We start from the raw sequence: 18,240 nt of genomic DNA on the forward strand, positions 1-18,240 counted from the left end.
TCTGTATGCTTTCCGTTTGTTCGCTGCGATTTTGGGAATGGCTGTCTTCCAGTAGTTTTTGCCATATCTTTCACCAGTGGAGATTGTAATCTGAAGATTGGGAGGCAGAATTGCTAAATGGCATTATCAAGTTCGGTGTTGTTAAAGTCACTGAATCGTATAAAACCGGGATCAAAAGCTTCATCCTTAGGTAAAAAGAATTACACGCCGAGACAGACAATTAATCTCTAGCGTCAGAAACATAATAGCTATGGCAAAAGCTGCAGTTTTTACCATAATATGCGAAAAGGCAGTGACAAAAATGAAAGCAAAATCTACAATAGGTGTCGAAATCTGTGGTAAATAAACTGAGGTGATACAAGTCAGGGGATACGTCATGAAATCGCGTCACACCTCTTTTTGCCTGACGTAGTGGAGCAAGTAGGCATGCCATGAAATCGACAAGTTGTTGCAAGTCCCCTGCAGAAATATTGAACCGTGCTGCCTCTATTGCCGTCCATAATTTCGAAAGTGTCCGCCCCCGGTAGCTGAGTGGTCAGCGCGACAGACGGTCAGTCCCAAGGGGCCGGGCTCGATTCCCGACTGGGTCGGAGATTTTCTCCGCTCAGGGACTGGGTGTTGTGTTGTCCTAATCATCATCATTTTTCATCCCCATCGACGCGCAAGTCGCCGAAGTGGGGTCAAATCGAAAGACTTGCACCAGGCGAGCGGTCTACCCGACGGGAGGCCCTCGTCACACGACATTTTTATTATTATTTCGAAAGTGTTGCTGTGATTTCGTGCACGGACTGACCTCTCGATTATGTCTCATAAATGGTCTATGACATTCACGTAGAGGGATCTGGGTAGCGAAATCTGTCGTTCGAATTATCTAGAATGTTCTTCAAACCAATCGCGCAAACTTGTGGCCTGGGGAATGACATCGTTGTTTGGCAACATGAAATCGATGAATGGCTGCAAACGGTCTCGAGGTGGCCGAACATAACCGTCTCCAGTCAACGATCGGCTCAGTTGGACCAGAGGACGCAGTCCATTCAACGTAAACACGCCCCATATCATTGTTGGGCCACCACCAGCTTGCACATTGTCGTGTTGACAACATGAGTCCATGGCTTCGTAGGGTCTGCGCCTCACTCGAACCCTACCATCAGCTCTTACCAACTGAAATCGGGACTCATCTGATCAGGCGACGGTTTTCCAGTTGTCTAGGATCCAACTGATGTAGCCATGAGCCTAAGACAGGCGAAGTCGTACTGTTACAGGCACTCGCGTCGGTCGTCTGCTGTCGTAGCTCAATAACGCCAGATTTCTCTACACTTTCCTAACGGATACGTTCGTCGCTCATACCACGTTGATTTCTGCGGTTATTTCACACAGTGTTGCATGTCTGTTAGCACTGACGACTCTACGCAAACGCCTCTGCTCTCGGTCGTTCAGTGAACGCCGCCGGCCGCTGCGTTGTCAGTGTTGAGAGGCAATGCCTCCAATTTGCTATTCTCGGCACGCTCCTGACGTTGTGGATCTCGCAATACTGGATTCCTTAACGATTTCAGAATTGGGGTGTCCCATGCGTCTAGCTCCAACTACCATTCCGCGTTCGAGGTCTCCAAATTCCCATCGTGCGGCCATAATCACGACGGAAACCTTTCCGTGTGAATCACCTTAGTACGAATGACTGCTCCGCCAATACACTGCCCTTTTACGCTTTGTGTACTCGATACTCCCGCTATTTGTATATGTGCGTATCGCTATATAATGACTTCGTCACATAAGTGTAGTTCGTGATGTTAACGTTAACAGACAATATCAAGTAATACGGACCATCCACGTAGCTCCTAAAACGTCCTTAGGATAAGCCAAGGTGATCAGAAAATCAAGGGAGTTGAACAGGAAACCTGGGAGAGAAACATTAGTAGACATAAAAAATTTCCCCTATCTACGGGAGGGATACCGCAAGATATGCGAAGGCAAAGGATAATAGCACAGGTAAAAAAGCTATCTTGTTTTTTCTATTGAATTTCATTCGGCTGTATCACGTGTATCCTATAACTAGCTATAGTTAAGATGATGGTACTTATTTGTTCACCAGCAAAACAGCATTAATTTTTTTAGGTATTTCTCGACTACTTACATGTTTCGAGATGGAAATACTTTAATATCTAAGTGTGTTCATTTGTTATATGATAGATACATGATGCATTCCTATCTAATGTCCGAGAAGTGACCCAGTTCAATAATTATCACGAGTCACACATTTCTGTAATATCAGTTCAAGCTCCTCTGGACCCCACATGCTGGTTTATTGAGAAATATTAATAATGTAATAATGCAACTATCGTTTCCCGTGTATTAGTGTTACTTTTTATCTGAATGTTTATGTTACTTTCAACCGTGACTGTTGTGAATATCAACTGAAATACATAAAGATCTGTCACCGATCAGTTTTATTTTACGATTCCTGGCATTCTCTGGACACGAAAAAGCGATAATAATACTCGCACACTAAACACTTGAAAATTTTGATAATCGGTAACATTCGCTCTATTTTACATACTTATGTCGCAGAGAAGGTGCACTGCAACATAACGTGTTTGAACTTAAGCAAAACCGTTTGCAATGCTCTTGTATTCAAATCACAAAAGGACCATCTTCACGTTAGAAATGAAAGTATATTAACTGGCCGTCATACATGAAATCCTTTGTAATACCATCCAGCAACAAAATGAAAACCCAGAAATTTGCTGGCGCCGTTGATAATGCTACGTCATAATCTGTAATATCGAACAGCATGAGCCTCCTCATCATGCCTTGACATCCTTTAACACATAACGTACTGAATGAAACGATTGTTAATGAAGTTATACAACAACTCATAGACTTGCATCAGGCATTGTAGCCAAGTGTTTCAAGTAGGTTTAGTGTTTCCCATGGTGTTCTTTAAAATTCGCTCTTGGCATGTTCTTCCTTTCGTCTGGAAATATTCTGTCGCTTGTTCCACTAATCAAATTACTTGACAATTTTTTACAGCTTCTGTTGGTTTTGTTGTATTCTTTCTAAAACACTGTAGAGGTAGAACTGTTCTTGCAGTGCCATGTATAGAGACCAAGGAATTTTTAACTTTCGTATTTTTTTCTTCTCTATTGTGGAAGTTATTTTTGAGTGTTAAGTTACTACAGATCTCCAGATTACTGTTATCTCCGTTATTTACGGTAGTGCGTTGTCAACATTTCCCTTGTAGCAGAGTATTCTGCGTGGTTCAGCAATGTGTAATTTTTTTAAGACTCTTTACAAACGTATCAAAGGTAACATGTATGAGGAGCTCATTGCTACCTTACCAGTTCAATATATTTTTGGTTACTGAATTTAAAATTGTTGCATCTTAAAACTATACCTAACAAAAATTTTGTATGTGCAAATACAGTCTAAGAGAATAAAATCGAGGCACCACGAAGGAATTATCCGAATGGGACGGAAATGGATAATTGTGATGTACACGTACAGACCGAAAACTGATTGCAATTTCACAGAAATAGGATGATTTATTCAAGAGAAAGAGCTTCACAAATTGAGTGAGTCAAAAAGCTTTGCTCGACCTCTGCCCTTATACAAGCAGTTATTCGGTTTGGTATTGATTGAAGGCGTTGTTGGATGTCCTCTTGAGTGGTATCATCCGAGACCCTGTCCAACTGGCTCTTTAGGTCGTCAAAAGACCTTGCCGGTCAAGATAGGATTTGGCAAACACGAAGACAACCAGAAGAAACTTTATCATGCTAAAATGTAAGCCCAGGATAGCTTGTCGTGAGGGACAAGAAAATGTGCTGCAGAATATCGTCGACGTCCCGAGCTGCTATAAGAGTGCCGCAGACGAAAACCAAAGGGGAAATCAAATGGCACCCCAGACCACCACTCGTGCCTGTCGGCCGTATGGCGGGCGACAGTAACGTTGGTATCCCACCACGTCTTCGGCCTTGCATCTTACTGACTAGAGTAGAATTGTTTTCAGCGGTGAGTCCCGCTTCCAACTGAGCCATGAAGAGAGACGAATAGCCGGCCTGAGTGGCCGAGCGGCTCTAGGCGCTACAGTTTGGAACCGCGCGACCGCTACGGTCGCAGGTTCGAATCCTACCTTGGGCATGGATGTGTGTGATGTCTTTAGGTTAGTTAGGTTTAAGTAGTTCTCAGTTCTAGGGGACTGATGACCTCAGCAGTGAAGTCCCATAGTGCTCAGAGCCACTTTTTAGAGACGAATACATGCCTGAAGATGCGCCGGACAGCCCTGGGATACGAACCTGACTGCCCAACAACCAGTAATAATGGTCTGGAGAGTCATTTATTTCCAAAGCAGGACCCCTTTGGTTGTCATCCGCGGTATCCTTACATCATAGCAGTACGTCGACGATGATGTACACCCCGTTTTGATGCACTTCACGGCAAGCCACCTTAGGCTTACATTTTAGCAAGATAATGCTCGCCTGCAAGGGCTAGGGTGTTCTTACTGCTCATCTTCGTGCTCGCCAAATGCTACACTAGGCAGCAAAGTCCCCAGGTCACTTCCCAACGGAGATCATTTGTGATGTGTCGACAGAAGTGCCGACACAGTGTTATTTTGAGGGGGCCAATAGGCACGCTATAAGCTCACGCAGAATATCTTGAAGTCTGAAACAGGACGCTCAATGCATTGCTATAAAGAAAAGTACGTTGCTTTGGGAATACTTATCTTTTATATCGTCCTTTGGTTTACAACGTTCTTGATGAGACATTTCATACGATAACTATCAAACTATGTAAGGCTAATGGCGCCTTGCTAGGTCGTAGCCATGGACTTAGCTGAAGGCTATTCTAACTGTCTCTCGGCAAATGAGAGAAAGGCTTCGTTAGTGTAGTCGCTAGCAAAGTCGTCGTACAACTGGGACGAGTGCTATTCCGTATCTCGAGACCTGCCTTGTGGTGGCGCTCGGTCTGCGATCACACAGTGGCGACACGCGGGTCCGACATGTACTAAATGGACCGCGGCCGATTTAAGCTACCACCTAGCAAGTGTGGTGTCTGGCGGTGACACCACAATTTGCAGTATTATGGGCAGGGCCTTCCATCCGGCTCGGGATTTTGACGATCTAACGCGTTAATTGGACAGAACTTCGCACAATATCCCTCAGCAGGGCGTGCAACAACACTATCAAACAGTGCCAATCTGAATAACTGATTGTATAAGGGCCAGAGGCAAAGCAAAGCTTTTTGACTCTAGACGTTTGTGAAGCTCTTTTTCCTGTATAAATCATCCAATTTCTGTGAAATTTGCAATGATTTGTTTGTCTATGCATGTACATCACACGTACCGATTTCCGTCTCATTCGGATATTTCCTTCACGGTGCCTCGTTTTCAGTTTTTTTTTCTCTTAGAGTGTATTTTGTATTTAATAAAGGGTTCAAAATGCCCTGGATGCTTCTAGGAGAATGGTGGATAATAACATTTTTATGTCCAGAGATGTAAACTGAGGACGATCAGGATTATGCATACCCTCCATTTGTTTAAATATCACTGGCAGGAGCATGTGGATAGGATCATTGAACACCTCAACATGAGCATCTACAACAGGTAAACAATGCAGAGCGATAGCCATACACATACATAACGTAGACCATCCATTAGCAGACACGAAACAAGTCTGTAAGATACTGCTTCAGAGCACATAAAATGACATAACGGGCTAGTAGGAGATTAGAGATACGTTGGCATCATGAAAAGGTAGGCATCAATATATGTAATGAACAGTTGGTAAGTTAAATAAAAATTTCTTTATTTTTTCTGATATGCTGTAACCGCATGAAATTACGTATTAATCACTTCCTCTTAAATATTGTACTGAATCAACACTGGGGTGGTACAAGTCTATTTTGTATCTATAAAAGTAATTAAGGTATTATAAGTATCGTCTTTAAATTCCTATCTGTTTTACTGCAATATTTCCATTTCTGAGGCGGTGGAGTGTATGAGAACATAGTGTAGGACCGAAAAACCTATCCTGCAATAGTCTAACGGCAATCTTATGTCCTTTTAAACAGTGCACTTTCTTTCATTTCTCGCTTCACAGCGAAAAAAGACGAAATGACGCATAATGCATAATATTTAATAGCTCGCTCTGGAGGACACACGCATCACTGGCCAAATACAAAAATGTAGCCTTAAAAATTGGAATTATTTTAATGAAACGCGTTGTGCTTAGTACCATAACACACTTACTAAGAAGTGACAGCTGACAGAATCCGTTATTTTGCTTATGAAAAACGAACATTCATGCACACAATCGTTGGCTTTCCCACAACCAGCATCACGTAGATAAAGTGAGACATCTGCAATTGTCTTCAGTGTTTTCTTAGTTACAGATCTGTGTGGGGCTCTTCAAAGATTTTGAAAAGAAACTTGTTCAGATTTAATTCTGGGTTATTTGGACATTTCATGACTGGTTAAGTGTGCACTGATTAACTATAAACGTTCGCTGTGACCTGTGTGTGAGTGGATGGAGGCTCATGAAATATGAATAAGATTTTATTATCTAGCCTGTGACCAATTGGAGATGCCTATTTAATTATGCAACGTAGATAGCAGTCGCATTGTAAATTTGTGGACTACATACTCTGATAATCTAGACTTCAGTTCCAAAAAGTGGCACAGGTAGTTCACAAAACAGTGCTTATTACATTCACCGTTTAATTGGAACACTTAATGATTAAATTAAATTATTTATCTGCTCCCAGTCATTTTAGTATTTCAGTGTTGGTACTGATAATTTTTTGCTGTGAGTGAGGAGTGTGCAAGACTGCGTGCAGAGAACTGGCCGCACCGGCTACACAGAGCTGTGACTGACGAACAGGGTGCAGCCTACAGCTGAGGGTGCGTGTTGCAGCAGGGAGTTCTACCTGACGTCGGCCGGCTGGGTGGGCGACGACAACCACGAGGTGTCAGCCGTCTGGCTCAACCGCGCCCAGAACATCAGCATCATCAGCACCTGCCACGCGCCCAACTGGACCTGCGTCGAGGTGAGCTCTCTCTCTCTCTCTCTCTCTCTCTCTCTCTCTCTCTCTCTGCTGGCCGGTAGCTGCTGTAGATAGCTGCGCTTGGTGACCTGGCCTACTCGAACGCTGCGACATAAGACGCGGGCACTCGGGAACGCCCGTAAGCTGGCACACGCCATCGTACTGACTTGGTTTGCTATGTGTAAGGCGGCCCCATTGCACGTATAGTGCGCATGCGCGACCCACTCGACCACCGCCGCTCGCTGCCTCCTGGGGCCCTATTCTGTATCGTTCATACCGATCGGTGTAGTAGGTTAGTCTCGGTAGTGACGTCATTTTCGGTTCTTTACCGAAATATCCTATTCAGTAAGCTTCTGAGACTTGTTACCGAACGGTCCTCCCACCGATTTTACGACAATTGTAAGGAGAGGTTTTGGATTTCGGTCTGGCCCTGTCGATCGGTGAGCTGTTGTTTATGTAAACCAATAATTTGTTATTTTAAACATATTTAGCGGTTTTAGCTTTGTATTTAGTGATTGTGTTACTAAAGAATCACCAGAGGACGCATCTGGTTGGAAAGTGTGTTCGTAATAGACTGTTTTCCTTTGTTAGAAATACGGTTAGGTTAGGTTGTTACTGTGAATGATTACAACCAAAAAAAAAAAAAAAATATCGGTCAATATACTCTCAAAATACGTGTTATTTTAATGCAAATAAGAGTTTAAACATCAGTAAATATCAAGACATCGGCTATGCTTACGTATATTACGTGAGTGTGAACTGACGTTACTAGTGCCTTTGCGTACTTTTTCCCACAAATGGGTTAGTAATAATCGAATCCGGCCGCGGTGGTCTCGCGGTTCTAGGCGCGCGGTCCAGAACCGTGCGACTGCTACGGTCGCAGGTTCGAATCCTGCCTCGGGCATGGATGTGTGTGATGTCCTTAGGTTAGTTAGGTTTAAGTAGTTCTAAGTTCTAGGGGACTGATGACCTCAGAAGTTAAGTCCCATAGTGCTCAGAGCCATTTGCACCATTTGTGTTTCAAATATGAAATATGAAATTGCTGTGAGTGAAACAACCGACAGTGACCTTTAAATTTTTTCTTGTCAGAAATAATTCACCATTTTTTCCGAATATGTAGCGATTTCCGAGTATGCGGTTAGACAGGAATCTAAGAGCACAACTTAAATTACTGGGAATGTAAGTAGGAGCAGTCACCTTCATAATCTTGCTTGTCACAAGTATTTATCTGCGATCGAATCCTCAACCACAGTAGACAGAGATGAAAGATCTCTGCCGTAATATTTTTAGACTGTAGCACCACATACGAAACATTTTCATTCATGAGATGCATGTTATAAACTTCGACGAACTGCAGGAGCTTTCGAAAACGCGTTCTTTTTTTCAGTTTTGTTTTTAAGATCCAAATCGTTGACGAGTAATATAGGGAAGTGGGCTACTTAATCATTTGGATCTCTAGGAGCGTGTTATAACCACATTCTGTTTATCTTCTTATTCTTTGAAACTCTTAGAATCAATTTTTTGGGTGTTTTTATAGATGTATTAGTACAATGTGGTACTGCACACTATTCCTAACTCATTTTCCGAAACGTAAAATCCAAAAGACGGTGTCAGTGTGAATGAGAATAAGATGACATAATGCCGCATTTATGACAATCTGTAGAATACAGTCGAATACGATATCGTAATTCTGCATGCATGGTGTGGTGTCACCGCCAGACACCACACTTGCTAGGTGATAGCCTTTAAATCGGCCGCGGTCCGTTAGTATACGTCGGACCCACGTGTCGCCACTATCAGTGATTGCAGACCGAGCGCCGCCACACGGCAGGTCTAGAGAGACTTCCTAGCACTCGCCCCAGTTGTACAGCCGACTTTGCTAGCGATGGTTCACTGACAAATTACGCTCTCAATTGCCGAGACGATAGTTAGCATAGCCTTCAGCTACGTCATTTGCTACGACCTAGCAAGGCGCCATTATCAATTGCTATTTATCTTGTGATGCATGTACCTTCAGACCGATGTTCACCAATTATGGATTAATGTTAAGTTTTCCAGAAGCTACGTACTTTTTTTACTAGACTCAACTCCTTTAACTGTTCCAGACCTCACGCCAGCCTGCGTGAGCTTAAACGCATGCCTTTCGGCTTTCTCTCATAGTGGCGTGGCTGTGTTGCCAAGTCACAACACATGGAAACATGCGGTCAGAGAAACTGTAAAAATTTTTATGCATTTCAGCTGAGAATCATGGAAATGGATATACTGATCCTGATACTGTTAAGGAGGAGGCAAGGGCGATGAAGGCGGGCACTTCAGATCTATCGAATGCGGCGTCATGCGTTACGGCAACGTAAACGCAGTTTTCGGTACTTGGAAGAATAGTGCGCCTGTGTCGTCTGCTAGCCGCCTTGTGTTCGTGGCGCTGTGCGCGCTGCAGTGCGCATGCGCGGATCTGCGGCCGCTTGCTTTTGATTGGCTTGCGCAACACGAACCGATAATAGCGCTTCGGTTCTCTAGACCCGAACGGTATTGCTAGCGAAATACTGAATAACGCAGGGACTCTAATTCGAGTACTAGACCGTTCGGTGCTATTGAGTACCGAAACGATCGGCACAATGGCGGAAAGATACAGAATAGGCACCCTGGCCTCTGAAGCGCACTTCTGCCTGAATGCCCAAGTATCAGCTGTTTGCCCACCCATCTCTGCCCTTGTGTGCTCTGCTGGATGCTCAACTTTTTGAGGCTTCAGATCTACTACAAGCGATTTAATCCATTTAGAGATCTACTGCCGTAAAAATTAAGCCCAAAACAGCACTGTAGCGAAAATCAGCCATTTTTAATTGCACAAAATGCATTAAAGGTAATTCTCTCCACATAAAAAGTTGTAGGCCTACTACTCAATCTACTCAGTCTTCGAGATTGGCAAAGTGGAGTGGCAGCGCGGTTTAATGAGGCATGTCACGGATTGTGCGGCCACTCCCGCCATTGATTCGATTCCTCCCTTGGGCATGGGTACGTGTGTTGTTCTTAGCATAAGTTAGTTTAAGTAGTGTGTAAGTCTAGACACCGATGAGTTCAGCAGTTAGGTCACTTAGGAATTCACACACATTCGAACATTTTTTCGAGATATTACACAACTGAAAAATATTAAAATACACACCATCAGAAATATTTAAAGAGTTTGGTGAGATACTTTGTTTTTGCATACTATTGACAAATTTATTGTAATCGGGTGAATAATTTATCACTATCAACCTTACACAGCCTGAAAGATGAGGATCAGTTTATTGCTACGCTTCGGTTTTGCTACGTTCATCGTTGAAAACGCTGTGTCACATAGATGATTTGATCCAAAATTTATGATCATTCCATTCTGACTTTAAGGTAACATCATTTTGAAATCGAATTATTCTCTCTTCAAGTTCAGTCTCACTAAAAGAGAAAACTAGCTTGACTTGAAATACCTTCCATAGCCACTTTTTGGAATGACTGAGCTTTGAGAGCTAGAACAGGTTCCATTGCCTTAAAATCTGAATATAGGTGTTGAAACTCTGTCTTCTTTGCTATCAGCTTGTCCTTATTTACCTTTGCAGCTTCCTGGTCCAATGGCGTGTGTTGGTCCAACAGTTCTGACAGTGGAGAAAGTGTTTCTGTAACACCCAGTATTTAACTGAATATTACCTTCGTGGGGCACATTGTTGTTTCCTGGAAGTTGAAGTTGAAAAACAAAGGTTGTATTGTTTGCTGGATGGGCAGAGCTTGTCCCCCCCGCCCCCCTCCCGACGGCCCACTCACAGAACACCGCACTTCATCCCGCAGCCAACACCGAACGCTCTTCCCGCTCACAGTAACCTTCCAAAAAATGGTCCAAATGGCTCTGAGCACTATGGGACTTAACATCTATGGTCATCGGTCCCCTAGAACTTAGAACTACTTAAACCTAACTAACCTAAGGACAGCACACAACACCCAGCCATCACGAGGCAGAGAAAATCCCTGACCCCGCCAGGAATCGAGCCCGGGAACCCGGGCGTGGGAAGCGAGAACGCTACCGCACGACCACGAGATGCGGGCACAGTAACCTTCGCTCACAACGCGCCAAGTTACAGTCATTTAACAAAGTTCGGACAAAGGTTTTGAAAGATCGACTCATAAAGCGTTGTCGATTGACCGGTCTATCGCGATCGACGGGTCGAGCAACCTTGGCCCGAGCCCAGAGATCCATACGATGCCGCTGAGTCTCCACGTCATCCTCTGCCAGATGGTGTCATACGCGAGAAGTCCGGAGGGATCTGGGATCGCCATACCGCTCTCCAAGCCGCTGTGGGCTTTCTAGACTTTGGAGCAGCTACTTCTCATCTTTCCGTCCTTCAGCCAAGAAAACAATTCAAGACACTACCTGTAACTCAGCCCTGGTCCTCCACATTGCTATCAGATGTGTTGATCTCTCAGCTACAGAGCAGGAAGGCTCAAATCATTATTTAAAAAAGTTTTAGAGAGTCGTAGAAATTACTTAACGTGACAATGCCGGCTAAGAGAAAAGAGTCACATTACGGGCTTAGGCGTTCTAAAAAGTGAAATGAGTTTTAGAAATCACTTCACCTCATCTTGGTAAGATCTGACAGCGTTCAGGTGACGTCATGGCGTCACAGCTTTTGTATAAGTATCAATAAACATTCCAGATATTGTTAGCAACTAAATGACCGAATCCTTAGCCTCCGCTAACATCTTCTGCACCTGAAGAAACGCAGCGAACTACGCCTAAGGTGACATATGAAGTAACCTGTAGCAACACCAGCTTTCACTTGACCAGGGTTCTCCACGCAAACTGAGTTTGAAGAAGCGTATGAGAAGTATGAAGTCATTTTTTTATGTTGGTAGCTATTTTTGCCCTGATACTTAAGTTTGCTTAGGGAGCAAAGTATATAGCTCACATCAAGCAATCTCTGTTGTTATTGAAGAATAACTACTTCACACTGGTTGAGATTTACCACTAATCTGCCCATTCCCCCTAATCTTCCCCGTAACTGGATGAGGAAGCTGGTTAGTAGGTGTAGAGAACACGAGGTGTATCATTTCTATAATGGTTACGTCTGGTAAAGTACAAGAGCAGTATGTATATACCTTCTTTGTGCCACATAATTTGATTGAGGAGAGGAAAGTGTCGTGGACTGAAACCCTATAGACTATATTGGCAAATTGAAAGCTCTGCGGAACAGTTCGAGCGATTTTGGTGTCCGGCACAGCACTTATCACCTCCAGCACAGTCTAGTTCTACCGTTACTTTCTGCTGGGTATCTGTGGAGTTTGTTGGCAGTCTGCGATCTGTGCGGCCTTCCACAAAGCGAGTTTACCGCACGTGCTAGCCCTGCCGTCTACTTCAGGTTGGATGGATGTCCTCGATGAATAACATCTTACATTTGAGAATGACTGTCAAGACCAGTGAGCAGTGGCGGCGCATGACGAAAATTTGTGAGGGGGGGAGAGGCCCTCTGGTGGCGCATCAACGGCCTTGCCGCGGTGGATACACCGGTTCCCGTAAGATCACCGAAGTTAAGCGCTGTTGGGCGTGGCCGGCACTTGGATGGGTGACCAACCAGCCGCCATGCGCTGTTGCCATTTTTCGGGGTGCATTCAGCCTCGTGATGCCAATTGAGGAGCTATTCGACCGAATAATGGCGGCTTCGGTCAAGAATACCATCATAACGACCGGGAGAGCGGTGTGCTGACCCCATGCCCCTCCTATCCGCATCCTCCTCTGAGGATGACACGGCGGTCGGATGGTCCCGGTAGGCCACTCGTGACTTGACGACGGAGTACTCTGGTGGCACTAGGCGCCAGATTTTATGTAGAGAGATCTATTTCTTTCAATCGTCAAAGTGTTAACATTTCAGTTTTATGTAATATATTCAGTAATTTCAGTAAAAACTAACAGTTTAACGTTAATGAAGCAAAAATTTCCTACTTTTAGCCTTACTGAACTCTTTAACAACTGTGTCGTAATCCAGTTTGGATGCTATTGCTCCTGCAATAGCTAAAACTGTCGAAGTTGAAAGACTTTGCTGACTTATTGTACTTCTTAAATAATTTTTATTAGTTTTAATTTTGAAAAACTCCTTTCTGCAGAGGCTGCACGTACTGGTATTGTTAACAAAATTCGAATGACAATATAAATATTTGAGCAAATGTTTTTTGAGCTATTTCCTTTTAAATATTGTAGTACCCCCTTCTTATCTTTAATGAAGTTGGATAAATTTGGGAGCTCTGTTTGCAATTCTTCATATGTTTTACAGGTTTGGAAGTGACAGCTCTCACCCACTCGCAAGACTGTCTGACAGCTTTTTTATGTATGATCTTTTGTAATAATTTCATCTAACTTAGATCATAGCGAAAACCAATATTTTCAAACTGTTGTTTTAAATGTATAAATCGTGAATCCATATTGCGCAATATGTAGTCAACCAGGATACTAAAAAAAATTCTGTTTAGCATCTGCTTTTAGGAGACTGTATAGGCTCACTGCTTTCATAATCGAATATCCTTTTCATTTTGGCTAACCTTTCACTTTTAAAATCTTTTGCATATCATAACGACTTTTCTCAATAAAATGACGAGTGCCAGACAGGCATTGCCTGAACTGAGTTTGTCGCTGTTTTTTGATCCAATCACAAAACGTACGCGAATAGTCAAGAGTAATAGATTGAGTCGTACAGATTACCATAATTTGCTTATAACATTAAAATGCGGTAGTACCTCGTACCATAAACGCAGTTATATGATACACTCTACGTTGAGCACTTCGTTCAAAACTGAATCACAATCACTGAGTGGGTCTGATTTTTCTGTGCAATTTTTTAATCAAATTATAATAGCACAGCCCTCACAGTATCGATTCTGTTTTTCCCACCTTGTTTCTGATAAAGGTTTCGCAGTAAGCTTTAATTTGCCTGAGATTACTTTCCAGCGTTTGCTGGATCTTGAAAACAGCAAATATATTTTCTGAATAGAAGAAAAAAATGTTTTGGCTGCTGCTGAAGAATTATCTGCATCCACAAGGAGCAGATTCCAACTACGACACCTGCAGGGCCCGAGCGAGCTGGCGCAGTGGTTAGCACACTGGACTCGGATTCGGGAGGACGACGGTTCAATCCCGCGTCCGGCCAAACAGATTTAGGTTTTCCGTGATTTCCCTAAATCGCTCCAGGCAAATGCCGAGATGGTTCCTTTGAAAGGGCACGGCCGACTTCCTTCCCTAATCCTATGAGACCGATGACTCACTGTCTGGTCTCCTCCCCCAAAAACAAAACCAAAACCAACACCTGCAGGGTGCAAAAAGTGCCTTGCGATTATGTTTAGTATTAGAGTTTTAACTCCACTATTTTTACCCCCCATAGCCGACCGCGGTGGCCAAGCGGTTCTAAGCGCTTCAGTCCGCAACCGCGCGACCTCTACAGTCGCATGTTCAAATCCTGCCTCAGACATGGATGTGTGTGATGTCCTTAGGTTAGTTAGGTTTAAGTAGTTCTAAGTTCTAGGGGACGGATGACCTCAGATGTTAAGTGCCATAGTGCCCAGAGCCATTTGAACCATTTTGTTTACTCTCCATATTTGCTCCATCGCCGTATCTTTGGCTATGACAGTTTTGAATATGTCATCCATTTTACCTAGTTCCTCCAGCATTGCATAACAAGAAATTCTCTAGTCGTCTGAGCGACGTCTTCAGATCCCATAAAGTTTTCTTGTATCGCGCCAGTTTATGTGTTACAAAATCTTAAGGTAAGTGACTTTTTACAGCTCAACAACAGTCTCTAGTGCAACCGAGAAGAGTCGATTAATATTTTGCCTCTTTTACCCTACGAATCATTTCTTCATTAACTGTTTTTGACATCGAGATGATCAATTCATAGCGAATACAGTGGCTGAGATAGTGGTGTGTAAGTTGTTTGTAACTAATGCGTTTCATGTGTTCCGGTGATGTAGGATAATATTTAGATATTAATTTAAACAACTCTATTAACTTACCAGAATTCTCAATGTCGTCGCCTATACTGAAAAGATTATCTGTGACCTCTAAATGCCACATTAAGAGAGGCTAAGAAATTAACGACATTAATTGTGGGGTCTTGCCGACTCGTCACTAATAGGGTGCCTACGGGATGCAGCGTTCTCGGAATGCTAGACAACAATTCGAAATAATATCATTAGTAGTTTTATTTCTATAGAGCAATTGACAGTACTTAACTTTGGAGATTTGCAAGTAGTAATCGCAAATGAGGGGCGACAGGCAATATAATTTAGAGTCCTTGGTACGCAGAATGTTCAGGCAAGTTCACACACGTCACTGATAACTAACGTCCGCGACCCAGTGCCGATCTGAGCCGCCGAGGCTGCCAGGAGCCCTCCTAGGTGTCTCTCTTGACGCGTCGCGGTGCAATTCCGCGCGTCATTGGCCGACGATTCCTCACCGCCTTCTCTGCTCTTGGCGTTCCGCGTCTTCATCTACATCTACATCTATACTCCGCGAGCCACCTTACGGTGTGTGGCGGAGGGTACTTATTGTACCACTATCTGATCCCCCCTTCCCTGTTCCATTCACGAATTGTGCGTGGGAAGAACGACTGCTTGTAAGTCTCCGTATTTGCTCTAATTTCTCGGATCTTTTCGTTGTGATCATTACGCGAGATATATTTGGGCGGTAGTAATATGTTGCCCATCTCTTCCCGGAATGTGCTCTCTCGTAATTTCGATAATAAACCTCTCCGTATTGCGTAACGCCTTTCTTGAAGTGTCCGCCACTGGAGCTTGTTCAGCATCTCCGTAACGCTCTCGCGCTGACTAAATGTCCCCATGACGAATCGCGCTGCTTTTCGCTGGATCATGTCTATCTCTTCTATTAATCCAACCTGGTAAGGGTCCCATACTGATGAGCAATACTCAAGAATCGGACGAACAAGCGTTTTGTAAGCTACTTCTTTCGTCGATGAGTCACATTTTCTTAGAATTCTTCCTATGAATCTCAACCTGGCGCCTGCTTTTCCCACTATTTGTTTTATGTGATCATTCCACTTCAGATCGCTCCGGATAGTAACTCCTAAGTATTTTACGGTCGTTACCACTTCCAATGATTTACCACCTATGGCATAATCGTACTGGAATGGATTTCTGCCCCTATGTATGCGCATTATATTACATTTATCTACGTTTAGGGAAGCTGCCAGCTGTCGCACCATGCATTAATCCTCTGCAGGTCCTCCTGGAGTACGTACGAGTCTTCTGATGTTGCTACTTTCTTGTAGACAACCGTGTCATCTGCAAGTAGCCTCACGGAGCTACCGATGTTGTCAACTAAGTCATTTATGTATATTGTAAACAATAAAGGTCCTATCACGCTTCCCTGCGGTACTCCCGAAATTACCTCTACATCTGCAGATTTTGAACCGTTAAGAATGTCATGTTGTGTTCTTTCTTCTAGGAAATCCTGAATCCAATCACAAACCTGGTCCGATATTCCGTAAGCTCCTTCCGGCGCTTGTGGTTACGCCGGAACATTAATTAATCTCTGAAACAAACTGTGCTAATGTTTTTGGGATTCACGAATTAGCCTTTCGGTTTCTTGGCCTATTGGATTTCCATGCTTTATTCCTTTCTCTAATGTCATCCAATGGAACCTAAATGCCGTATGTTCTTTGGCATTGTCGTGTTTTTGTAAAGTACTACTTAAGTATACCCAGTCACAGCACCCTCCTTGTACCATCTGAGTTTATGAATTCCCATATAGTCTGCATGGGAAACAGAAAACTTTATTTTAACAATTCGAATCAACCAACCAATGACGATGTTGAGTTTCATCATTATTTAGTTTTCTTGAGGAACGGGAATTAGAAAAAGTGCTGTAATCATCGTCGTTTGGATAATATTCATCCCTGTTTTTTAACTCCTGCGTAGGGCCGCTTTGAACAATTTCATGACACTGTGAATCCGTTATGATGAATGTCCACATTCCCGGATGCGAACCAAAAAATGCTCCTTTAACTTCATCGCTGGCACCCTTGCTAGTTGAGAGAAGACGCAGCTGTTGTTCGTGAGCTCCACTGTTCAAGACAGGGACTAGACGTTCTGACTGGCTAGAGTTTGGTCCTATGACTATTTGCGTCTTCTGTGGCTCGTAACTGCACATCTGGGGTAGGCCTACTTTCCAAGTTCAACGGAGAATCGGACGTATTATTTCTTTTTCGGAACTCCTTTTTTTTCCTGACTCGGTACAGCTCGTTCTGCTTTTCTTTTCTTTTTGCAGAACGATGTTCCCATTTTCTCCCCATATATCTATATCTTTTGAAGCCTGTGATTTACATGTTAAAGATACGATGGTCTTATATTATATCTGTAATAATGATAACATTTTTATGTCTTTGTGTAACTACCTATAGCCCGTTGACGAGCTATGTCGCATGAGAAGAGGATGTAAAAGTTGGTCGCTGCACTGCGTTGGAGGGTGAGAGGGTGATGTACGAATAATTCTCTTAATTCGGCATTGCTACCAATTCAGGGGGCCACGCAGCTATCAGCGGCAATGATAGAAATAGCGCAGGGAAGTAACAACGTTTCGTGGAAGTGCATTTTATGGAGGTTTATGTTCAAATGCGACAGTGATTTGTAGTAATGTGACACTGATTTGTGTTAATGAATTTTACCCCGATGGGCCAGGAATGGCTTCGTCGCTAATTACTTTATTAAATACAACTCGGCACGCGTTCACCGAGCAGCTATGTACAGTACCACAACCGTTTGATGCAGCTTCTGGCAGCAGTGGAAAACATGGCATCAAAGTCACGAAGACTAGCAGCGTGTATCGATATATGCTGAGCACACATTGGGAACAAAGCGACAATGTTACGTCGACAGTCCGTACACGTTATAAAACATACTACACGTCACAAACGTTCGCAATGAATTAATAAGATAAGAAATAGTCTCAAATAATGTAATGAAAGAGTATCGGATTAAAATTATGGTATGGGTGTATGTGTTGGATGCCACATTTAACGGCGTCCTGTGCTCACAAATTATGGCTTGTGAGTTTTCTCATTTTACAAATGACATGAGGACGGCTAAATCTCACGCGATTGTGCTGTGGAGTAAAAAGTGTGAATTAGGGCAGGTGTCTTCTAAATGTATTCTGGTCGGGAGGACTTGGTCCGTTACCGC

The 18,240-nt window shown here is 43.4% G+C and overlaps 1 protein-coding gene across 3 annotated transcripts in view; it reads left to right on the forward strand.

Moving 5' to 3' along the window:
- LOC124615803 (inactive dipeptidyl peptidase 10) overlaps positions 1-18,240 on the forward strand; it is a 1,404,300-nt gene that overhangs the window by 1,206,619 nt on the left and 179,441 nt on the right. The window contains exon 11 of one of the 3 annotated variants that reach the window (XM_047143937.1): positions 6,906-7,038. In XM_047143937.1, the coding sequence (XP_046999893.1) occupies positions 6,906-7,038 (133 nt within the window). Of the gene's footprint in view, positions 1-6,872; positions 7,039-18,240 lie in introns of all 3 variants that reach the window. The other 2 variants (XM_047143938.1, XM_047143936.1) reach the window with 2 other exon arrangements.

The sequence above is a fragment of the Schistocerca americana genome, chromosome 5 (genome assembly GCF_021461395.2).
Source record: "Schistocerca americana isolate TAMUIC-IGC-003095 chromosome 5, iqSchAmer2.1, whole genome shotgun sequence".
NCBI classification, from domain to species: domain Eukaryota; kingdom Metazoa; phylum Arthropoda; class Insecta; order Orthoptera; family Acrididae; genus Schistocerca; species Schistocerca americana.